General features: G+C 33.2%; 1 protein-coding gene across 12 annotated transcripts in view; it reads left to right on the top strand.

Moving 5' to 3' along the window:
• The window catches only part of LOC125874647 (uncharacterized), a 13,154-nt gene extending 1,886 nt beyond the window's left edge, over positions 1 to 11,268 (top strand). For 2 of the 12 annotated variants that reach the window (XM_049555625.1, XM_049555623.1), the window contains exons 3-6: positions 8,523 to 8,784; positions 9,450 to 9,540; positions 10,821 to 10,887; positions 11,016 to 11,268. In XM_049555625.1, coding sequence (XP_049411582.1) covers positions 8,523 to 8,784; positions 9,450 to 9,540; positions 10,821 to 10,887; positions 11,016 to 11,069 — 474 coding nt within the window. In that variant the 3' untranslated portion in view covers positions 11,070 to 11,268. Of the gene's footprint in view, positions 1 to 6,563; positions 6,582 to 6,657; positions 6,773 to 8,522; positions 8,785 to 9,449; positions 9,541 to 10,820; positions 10,888 to 11,015 lie in introns of those variants that run through there. The other 10 variants (XM_049555631.1, XM_049555634.1, XM_049555626.1 and 7 more) reach the window with 9 other exon arrangements.
• Positions 11,269 to 11,743: the final 475 nt, after the last annotated feature.

The raw sequence follows: 11,743 nt of genomic DNA, 5'->3' as shown, positions 1-11,743 counted from the left end.
AGCACATACGAGACGCCGCCACCCCAAAGCAGGCTTGGGATACATTAGCCAAGCTATTCTCAAAGAAAAATGATACAAGGCTCCAACTCCTAGAGAGTGAATTACTCTTGATAGGACAATGCACCATGCCAATTGCACAATACTTTCATAAGGTTAAGATGCTATGTCGAGAGATTTCAGAGTTAGATCCACAAGCTCCAATTGGAGAGACGAGGATGAAGCGGATTATCATCCATGGTCTGAAGCCTGAATATAGAAGCTTCATTGCTGCCGTACAAAGATGGCAAAATCAGCCATCACTTGTAGAATTTGAGAATTTGCTAGCAGGTCAGGAAGCCTTGGCTAAGCAAATGAGCGGAGTCTCTCTTAAAGGCGAGGAGGAAGCGTTCTACGTCAACAAAAGCAGAGAAAACCCCAAGCAGTACAACGCCGGTAGATAAAAAAAAACTGATGATAAGTCAAAAAGTCATCAAGGAGAAGGAAGCTCTCGTCCAGGGGGAAGTTCGAAGAACAATAGGGTCAACAATAAGAGGTTTGAAGGGCAATGCCATAACTGTGGGAAGAAGGGACATAAAACCAATATTTGTTGGTTCAAAAAGAGGACTATTGAGAGCAATGCTTCTGCTACCTCTGGTCCAAAGGAAAATAGTGAAGATAATTGGGATGTTGAAGCGTTCTTTGCGGTAGAACAAGAGGAGTTAGCTCTTACAGTAACAACCTCTAAGCAAATTGACTATGAGAATGACTGTATTGTTGACTCGGGATGCTCAAATCATATGACTGGTGACAAAAAGAAGCTGTAAAATTTGTCCGAGTACAAGGGAAGTCGTGAAATGGTGACAACAGATGACACAAAATTACTAATAGCTCACATTGGTAAGACTATTGTGTCTCCAAATAATTATGCTGATCTGATGCTGCTTAAAAATGTTTATCATGTCCCAGGTATGAAGAAAAATCTTCTTTCAGTAGCTCAGTTGACATCTTCGGGTCATTATGTTCTATTTGGTCCGCAAGATGTAAGAATATACCATGATCTTGAGGTTAAAGAAGAGCCAGTGATGAAAGGGCAAAGGTTAAATTCTATTTATGTAATGTCGGCATAAACCACATATATAGACAAGACAAGGAAGAATGAGACGGCGGACTTATGACATATGCGGTTGAGTCACGTTAGCTACTCTAAACTTAGAGTCATGATGGAAAAGTCAATGTTGAAGGGTCTTCCCAAACTTCCAGTAAGGACGGATGTAATATGTGCAGGTTGTCAGTATGGTAAAGCGCATCAGTTGCCGTATCAGGATTCAAAATATACAGCCAAGGAACCATTAGAGTTAGTTCACTCAGATGTGTTCGGCCCTGTCAAACAACTCTCTGTTGGTGGGATGAAATATATGTTGACATTCATTGATGATTTTTCCAGGTATGTGTGGACTTATTTTTTAAAGGAGAAGTCTGAGGTATTTTCAAGATTCAAAGAATTTAAAAAGGTTGCTGAAGGAGAAGTTGATGAGAAAATTCTTTGTTTGCGAACTGACAATGGTGGTGAATATTCCTCATATGAATTTTCTGAATTCCTTGAAAAGTGTCGAATACGCCATCAGTTCACATGTCCAAATACGCCACAACAAAATGGCGTAGCAGAAAGAAAGAACAGACACCTAGCAGAAATTTGTCGGAGCCTGCTTTACGCAAAAAATATCCCAGGACAATTTTGGGCGGAAGCTATGAAGACTGCAGCTTTTGTGATCAATAGACTTCCTCAACAAAGGTTACATTTTCTTTCACCTTTTGAGAAGTTGTGGAACATGAAATCATCTGTTAGCTATTTTCGTGTTTTCGGATGTGTATGTTATGTATTTGTACCTAATCATTTACGTAGCAAGATGGACAAAAAAGCTGTTAGGTGTATTTTTGTAGGGTATGATAGTCAACGAAAAGGGTGGCGATGTTGTGATCCAACAACAGGAAAGTGCTACACTTCACAAAATGTGATATTTGATGAAGCTTCTTCCTGGTGGTCTGCAAATAAGGAACCGCTGCCAGATTCAGATGTCTTTAAAAATGTGTCGGACTCTTCCCATATCCAATTGAGTCTAGATGGTGAAGCTAATGAAGACAATGTTGATGAAGACGTGACTCAAAATCTGTGGCAAACTGGTATGTACCAACAGCCAGGTGAAGAATGTGAGCTAATTGGAGCAGATTCACTACCTTCACTCAGAAGGTCAACAAGGATCAAAAAGCAAAATCCCAAGTTTGCCAATGCTGCCATTGCAGAAGATAAAAATGAAAAGGAACCAGAAACTTTTGAGGAAGCATTCCAGAATCCAAAGTGGATTAAAGCTATGGAGTAGGAAATTGTTGCGCTACAACTGAATCAAACGTGGGAGCTCGTGACAAAACCAAGGGATGCCAAACCCATTTCCTGTAAATGGATTTACAAGATAAAGCGTCACACAAATGGATCAATTGAAAGGCGCAAAGCTCATCTTGTAGCTCGGGGTTTTTCTCAGCAATATGGACTAGACTATGATGAAACGTTTAGTCCAGTGGCAAAGCTTACTACTGTCCGGGTTTTACTTGCACTTGCAGCTAGTAAAGATTGCAACTTATGGCAGATGGATGTAAAGAATGCATTCTTGCATGGAGAGTTGGATCGAAAGATTTACATGTGTCAACCAATGAATTTTCAGAGTCATGATTATCCTGAGTATGTGTGTAAGCTTCGAAAGGCACTCTATGGATTAAAGCAAGCGCCAAGGGCATGGTATGATAAGATTTCTGAGTTTCTTACTCATAGTGATTTTTCAATAGCACCGTCAGATTCCAGCCTGTTTGTGAAAATTGTTGGCAGAAAACTAGCTATTGTGCTAGTATATGTGGATGATCTAATCCTAACAGGAGATTGTGAAGAAGAAATTCTCAGAACAAAGGAGAATTTGTTAGTACGCTTCCAGATGAAGGAACTCGGACATCTTAACCATTTTCTTGGCTTGGAGGTTGATCGCAGTGAAGAAGGAATTTGCTTGCATCAGCAAAAATACTCCAAAGATTTATTAAAGAAGTTTGGAATGTTCAATTGCAAACCAACCTCAACACCACTGGATCCAAATGTTAAGTTGTGTGCTCATGAAGGGAAAGACTTGGAAGATGCAACAATGTATCGGTAATTGGTGGGTAGTTTGATTTACTTAACTTTAACAAGACCTGACATCTCTTATGCAGTAGGTGTGATGAGTCGTTACATGCAAAATCCAAAGAAGTCTCATTTGGATGGAGTTCGTCGAATCTTGAGATATGTAAAAAGTACAATTGACTATGGTCTGTTGTATAAGAAAGGTGAAGAATGCAAACTGATCGGATATTGTGACTCTGACTATGGAGGAGACCATGATACTCGTCGTTCAACCACTGGCTTTGTGTTTAAGCTTGGAGCTGGAGCNTTTGTTGAAAGCTAACAAGATAGTTACAATCATAGTTGGATTGTGGCTTATTATATATAAAATTTGTATTTAATTAATACTATAAGATCAAATACAGTTTTGTCTTTATGAAAATAATTCATCATTTGAATGGAATTCCAAACAATTGGAAGATATAAATATTTAGAATTTTTTTTAATGAAAATTATAAAGAAAGAGGAATGTGAAAAAAAAATACAAAGAATAAGAGAGACAGATATATAGAGTGGGTTGGGGGGTTAGTTACATTTTGTATTTTTCATTTTTATTACTATAAAAATTAATAATATTTTCTTTATAGCATAGCTAGGTGATTTTCTTATGAACTAACGTAAATCTCCTAAAATTTATTAGAGTCATTTAATTAGGAACAAGTTATTTTCATAACTAATTATCTCAAAATAAATTATTTTATTACATATGAGATGTTATGATAAAATAAATTTAAGGACTATTAATATTTTCAGTCAAACTTAGAATAAAATATAGTAATTGAGACAAAATAACCCTATATTTTATCTTAAAATTATTACACCTTATATCTCGTACCAATCATTACCAACGGTTTTTAAAAAGAAATCAACATGAGCCCAAAAATAAAATGTTAATCTATGCTGATCATTTATATAAATTCTCTTACTATATAAGATTGAGTTTATGATGGGACATTGTAATGTCCAATCATAAACTCCCTATATAATATATAATATATAATATATAATATATAATATAATAAATTATTTTTTCTACTATATAATATATATTTATTTTTCTACTATAAGGGAGTTTATAAAGTATATAATAATATAATATAATAAATCATTTACAAATGACTTAAAATATTTCATATTTAAAGGATATATAATAAAATAGGTTCACTCTCAAAATTCTATCCGGGTCACATATTGGGACAGAAAAAATAACATATATCATTTTAAAATTACCAAAAAAGTATTATAAATAATAATAATTAACAACTTAAAATATCTTAAAGACATTTTAAAAGGGTTAATTTTGTAATTGTAATTTCTACTATATAATAAAAGGGAGTTTATATAATATATATTCTACTATTATATAATATCATCATAAAACCCCTTTTATTATATAGTAGAAATAAATATAATATAATATAATATATAATAATATAATATAATAAATCATTTACAAATGACTTAAAATATTTAATATTTAAAAGATATATAATAAAATAGGTTGACTCTCAAAATTCTATCCGGGTCACATAAATTGGGACAGAAAAAATAACATATATCATTTCAAAATTATCAATAAAGTATTATAAATAATAATAATTAACAACTTCAAATATCTGAAAGACATTTTAAAAGGGTTAATTTTGTAAGTTTATCCATATCACATAAATTAGGACAAAGTGACCAGCAATGCAAGTTATTTGAAAGTTACATAAAAATATTATAAATCACAATAATTAATAACTTAGAACATTTTTTTTAAAAATGCAAATTTGGATGACTCTTCAAATTTCATTTGTATCACATAAATTGAGACAACAAAAATAACATATATTGCGTCCATTTTAATTTATTTGTCTTAATTTTTTTTATATTTAAAAATTGCGTAAAAATACTATAAATCATGATAATTGACAACATAAAATATTTCAAAAATAAATACATATAAAAAAATTCGATTAATTTTTGAAATTAATCTATCGTTAAAAATTATGTATAAAATACAATAAATCGTGATTTTAACCACTTAAAATATTTATTAAAAAAACAGAAAAAGTAAATTGACTGATTCTTAAAATTAATCTATCAATGTCACATAAAATGAGACAAAAGTAGTAATATGTATTGTTTAATGTGAAATTATTGAAAACTACGTAAAATGTATTATAAATGTTAACAATTAACAACATTTAATTGAATCTTAAAATTTTATCAATGCTACATACATTGAGACAAGTGGAGTAATATATATTAAGTATTTAAAAATTACGTACAACCATATTGCTTTCTGTAGGCTTCGAATTATCGTGGTCATTTTTTAGGCTGATACAAGTTTTGTACTTTTTTTAAAAATATTATAAATCGCAATAATTAATAATTTAAAATATTTTAAAAAATATATTAAAAATTTAGTTGGTTTCAGGAATTTTATTTATACTATATAAAATGGGACAAAGGAAACAACATATATCATTTACAAATGACTTAAAAAGCATTAAAAATTACAATAATTACCAATTTAAAATATTTAAAAGCTATATAATAAAATAGGTTCACTCTCAGAATTTTTTCAGGCTCACATATATTAGGGCAGAAAAAATAACACATATCATTTTAAAATTATCAAAAAAGTATTATAAATAATAATAATTAACAACTTAAAATATCTGAAAGACATTTTAAAAGGGTTAATTTTGTAATTTTATCCATATCACATAAATTAGGACAAAGTGACCAGTAATGTTGGTTATTTGAAAGTTACATCAAAATATTATAAATCACAATAATTAATATCTTAAAACATTTTTTTTAAAAAAATTAAAATTTGGATGACTCTCCAAATTTTATTTGTGTGACATAAATTGAGACAACAAAAATAACATATATTGGGTCCATTTTAATTTATTTGTCTTATTTTTTTTTGGGTTTTTTATATTTAAAAAATGCGTAAAAATATTATAAATCATGATAATTGACAACATAAAATATGTTTTGAAAAAAAATACAAAAAATTCCACTAATTCTTTAAGTGAATCTATCGTAAAAATACTATAAATCATGATAATTGACAACATAAAATATTTCAAAAATGTTGTATGTGAATAGTCTTATTGTGCCTTGAATAGCGTCAAATAAAGTACAAGTTTGTGATAAAAAACTTATTCCTTTATTCATGTAAACAATCGCTTCAAAATCTCCGTTATTAGCGCCAAAACATACCATTTATATTATTGAACCCGTTGCCTGTGCATAGCACGGGCAACATAGTACGATATAAGCAGAATAAAATAGCCATCTAATGATTAATTGAAAGGGGATTTCACCATTCCGGCACCGGACCAATTTTCTGGAAGGTTATTCCCCGGAGAGAGATTGCTTCGACTTTCTCTCTCTCAATCTTAAGGTATTTCATCTCTTTGCCTTAAATTTCCCCTGCGATTCGTGTAAGAATTTGAAACATTTTGGTGTTTTTTTTATAGCAGGCCCTGTGAATTTTTTTATTTTCGTCTGTTCGTTGTTTATAGTGGCAGCATTGTTTCTAATCGGATCTATTTCAGCTTGGTTCATTCAATTCATCGCAATCGCATGCATGGGGTAATGTCTTTTTGGTCTCTATCATAGCTTAATTTTTTTATTTTTTTTTGGTTTATTCAATTAGGGTTTTTTTTTTTTTTTGGTTAGGCGTTTGAGTAGACATGGTTCCTGAGGAAAGGATATAGTATTTTTATCTATGAGTATATGACAATCATCTGATTTGGGCTTCAATATAAATGGATAGAGAGTATTTGTATAGTTAACCCAACTAGTTTAGGGTTAAGGTGTTCTTGATTGAAATTATTACTTTGAATAGTGATGGCCTTGAGGACCAGGCTTGTTGTTTGTTATGAGTGAGTTAGAATTATTCTTTTTTGACTTCTAAATATATTTCCAAATACCCTGAAAGCAGCAAAGAAAGCCCGGCACACTTGTTATATCTACTAACGCTTCATCCTAACCAACTATACCTGATATAAAGCTGTTCTATAAAAGCTCAAGACAAGAAGAAAGCAAGAAAAGGATAGGATTGCTTAAGGAAAGGAGTAAGTTTTAGTTTTTACCCAATGGTTGTTGAACTCGAGGTTGGTAATAAACTGAAGCTGCTCAGTTTTCTAGCATAGCGGAGTGAGATATATTGAAGGAAGGAGAATAAACTTGACCTTCAACCACAAATGGGGTCCTTTAGGCAGCCGATTGCCCGTTTGCTTCCACTGACTTACATTGTGAAAGCCTATCAATGAAATAATGAAATGAATCAATGACTGGGGAAGTACCTAATTTTCCCAAAAATTTGTAATCCAGAAATGATGTGTTTTTATAACTTTTAGGTTTTCGATTCTTTTATTTCTTTATGAAGTAATTGTGAATAATGGTGGACCAAAAGATGGTAATTGAGGGATGCAGAATAACTTTTTATTCATACAATTTTGATACTTTTTGAAAAACTTGAAACGGAATTAGTGGCTACGCTAATAATTAGCTCAAAGTGTGCGTAAGAGCTAATTGTTGGGGGAAAGTTTGTCAGCTTAAGTTAGCATTTTCTTTTCCTAATTTAATTTCTTCTCGCCTGTTATTTCATTTTCAGCATACTTCATGTGGACATAACAGGTAGTATAAGAGCTCAATCAAACACTTGTATTGCACCATGATAAATGATAATACAATCTGCTAGTTTTCTCCCAAAACTTCTCCTCATCTATACTCTTTTCTCTTATTCTTCTCTTCTCTGTTCTTCAATACCAATAATTTGGTATTAGAACCATTATTAACATGTTTTTAAATGCAAAAATGTAGTTCACTTGTCTCTGAGGATTTAGTCTAGGAGTTTACAGTAGTTAAAACAATTACTTTCCTCAAAATGTAGGTCTCAAAGTTATTTACATCAAAAGGTAATCAAACTTAAATCTTGATGCTATTTGCTTAAATCTAGTCTATTCAATGACAGAAGAATATTTACTAGTAATTGGTGTTACACTGACCTTGTCATCACATAGTCCAAAATCCCAATCTGTCCATTCGTATGTGCTCCATAAGTCTGTAACTTATTAAAGCAATAACCAAATGAACTTTATGTAGTAGTATAGCCTCTAAACCTCATTAGGAAGGAGGTCGATATTGTTTTGATGATCTCTGGAAGAGTCGATCCTAATGAGGTGGAAATGTTATATCCTGCTTGCCCTATAGCCATTTATCCTTTCCGTTGTTTACGCGCCATGGAAATTATTTTTGAATTTTCTGACTAGAACACGTCTCTTTTACGTATATGTATCCTAATTGATTCTTACAGAACAAATGTCATTTGTAACAGTGCAGTGGTTGTCTGGGGTCCGTTAGTAAAATCAAATTAATTTCTTCAGTTCATGAGCCTCTGAATGAGAAGAAACATCTAGATCATTTAGTACATAAAGCTAAACTGTCGGCGGATTTTTGGACAACCAGTACGCGTGACATGGACAACTACAGTGCAGCTCAATCACAAGGAAGCATCTCGTCAATTAGTACATCTACTCAGACACCCGATGCTCATGGCGCTGCAAATACAAACAACCATTCTGAATTTGTAAATCATGGTAGGTATTGGATCTTCTCTTGCTCACAACTTAATATCATTCCATGCCTTTTTTGATATCCTGGTTGTTAGATGAACCACGATGTTTTCATTGAAAACTCTTTATTCAACATCACTAGTATAAGAGATCTCAGTTGTCAAATGAGAACTTTCGACAGCTAAAGCAGTACTCATGCTTCAGCAATAAATTTCTTTCTTTCCTTTGTTCCCCGGTGCCTCTCTTTATCTTTTTTGGTGCGTTAGACCTCTGGTTAGCCATGGATCATATCTGTCATTATTCTTCTAGAAATGTTCCCTACAATGCCCCTAGTGTTTTATGGTAGTCTTCAACACAAATAAGACCTGACGAGTAAATATGTGGCAAGAAAGTTGCTGCATTTGGTAAATCTTGTGGGTACTTTTTTTTTGTTGTTGATAAAGTAGTGGTTACTTGTTATTAAATATCAGTAATTTTTTAAATTTTTTTCAAATACCAGTTCTTGAGAATCTGGATGTTCCAGGTAGTTCCTGCTAATCCCCTTGGCCCTCGGAGATTTTTTAGAAGTTTCTGAACTTGCTCATTGTGTCTGTGTAAAAAGGTCCTAAGAGTAAGATTGATCAGCCAATAGGTTTCTGAAAAAATATATTTCTATGAGTTAACTTATGCATCTAGTTCTTTTTTATCAGGATTTATTCGCTGGAACCAAATCAGACAGCAGTGGGTCGGACGTAAAAGTCCCGAGAAGCAACCAAAACAGCTTCTTGAACCCAAATTAAGGTTAGATGTTATAATTTTTACTGAACTATCTGATAATTCAAGAACCCCACACTGTCTTACTATAATTTGACTACAAATGATGTAGTATTTCAAGTTTTAGGTTCTGATTAACCGAGGCATGATCTGTTTTCAATTTGTCCTAAATTTTAATTCTTTGATTAAAAATGAAGAAATTAATCAGTTATCATGCTAGGCTGAAACTTATTTGGGTTGGGTTGGGGGGAAGGTGCTTGAGGCCTGATTTGGAAGTAGATATGTTACTGGATTTGGTGCATTTCTTTTGGCATGGGTTTTGTCTAGGTATTTGAGTGTGTGAATTCTGATCATAAAATGTAGCATTCTAGAGCTCTGGCATGGCAACTGTCAACATTTCACTACATCTTCTCTCTTCAACAAACTAGATTCAAACAAAAGAGTCGAAACTACTTCTGATAGGATTGATTTTTATTTGGCAAGTTGGAATACCAAAGGAGTATATTCAGCAGTCTATTAGTTGGATCGAAGACCTTTTGGGTCAGGGATCTTGTTTAATTGAGACCTGCTATTAACTAATTCTAAAAGTCATAACTCTATAGAACTCCTTAAAGGTAAATATCCAATGTGAACATTGTTAAGAATATAATTAAATAATAAAAGTGTGCTCACTCTAGCAGCTTAAGCTTTTAGATGAGATGGTCATACACTTCAACATGGTATCAGAGCAGGCAGACGTCCGGAGATCAAATCTCACCCCATCCATATCAAAAAGAAGTTCCACGTGCTTAGCCCTTGAAAAAAGAATTTGGCCCGCATGTGAGGGGGCGTGTTGAGAATATAATTAAACAATATAAGTGTTCTCTCTCTAACAACTTAGGTTTTTAGATAAGATGATCATACATTTGAACAAGCATGACAAGCATGACAGTCCTTGGAGTTTAGGTGTGGCTCTTTGACATGGCGATATATTATCAGTTGGTTAACCAGACAATACTGTAGTCATCTTCTGTAGTACGAATTTCTATGTGATGGTTTTAGGATTTCCATTTAGTGTTGGGATAGGAAGGTCAAAATTATGTCTAAATAGTTTCCTAAGGTTGGTCCTACATTAAGATTAGCAACTGAAAGAGGAAAGGCTGCAGAAGCCAGAGAGGATGATACTTGTCTGGGATTTGCATGGGTATGGAATTCAGATGTTCAGCATGGATTTTTGAGGAATAATCACGCTAGGATATTTTGTTCTCCGCTCAATTAAATGTTTTCTATTGATGGATCATACTTCGATAGTAATTTTATTTTTGCAGTTGGAATGCTACTTATGATAGTCTGCTGGGGAGCAACAAGCCATTTCCCAAGCGTATCCCACTTGCTGTAAGTCTGCTTGTTGAAAAAGCTTAAAATGTATTGAATGCCTCTCATACCGTGCTCTATTCAACTTTCCAGCCGTTCTAAACATGTGCTTTATTCAACTGTTTTTGGTTCATCATGTAAAACGACAGGAAATGGTAGATTTTCTTGTGGATGTTTGGGAGCAGGAAGGAATGTATGATTGAGATGTGTTGCAAGCTAAGGTTGCGGACGAATCGTCAAGGGAGAGTAGTAGCCTTATTAGGATGATGTAAACTTGATTTGCTTCGTGACAAAGAGGTTTCTGGATATATGAGGTGTTTTGTAAAGATATATATATGTAACCTACCTATTGTACATTCAAACAAACTATTGTGCTAGGAAACCCGTTGACGTTTATAAAAACTGATGACTCTCGTCTGGTTCTTTCAGCAGATGTTACTTTCTTATGGGAAAAGAATGCAAACTCGTTTAACGATCTTTTACACCATGGGATCTTCCACATTTAAGCCAACCAAATTTGTGAAACTCTCTTTTGAAGTAGTAGTTATCTCATCGATAAGCAATCACCTTCCACCAAGAGGGGTTATTTACCTCTTCGGTAGAGAGATTGTTTTTGATAGACCCTTGGCATTGATGTCATCAAAGTTACCTCTTCCTCTGTTACGAGAGTGGTTGTTCTTGTTCTCACCTCTTGTTATCTTATCATGGAAGTAAACTTACCTAGATAATTATGATGTGACCAATCCGACAAAGAAGCATGATCGATTGATTGATGTGAGTTAAGTTTAGACAAATAAGGATATTGATAGAATACACAGAGAAATCAGAAATTTATAGTGTGAGTTGTAAAGACAATGGCACGAGAACGGTATGATAA

The sequence above is a fragment of the Solanum stenotomum genome, chromosome 8 (assembly GCF_019186545.1).
Source record: "Solanum stenotomum isolate F172 chromosome 8, ASM1918654v1, whole genome shotgun sequence".
NCBI lineage: Eukaryota > Viridiplantae > Streptophyta > Magnoliopsida > Solanales > Solanaceae > Solanum > Solanum stenotomum.
This window is presented reverse-complemented; position numbering and strand designations above follow the sequence as displayed.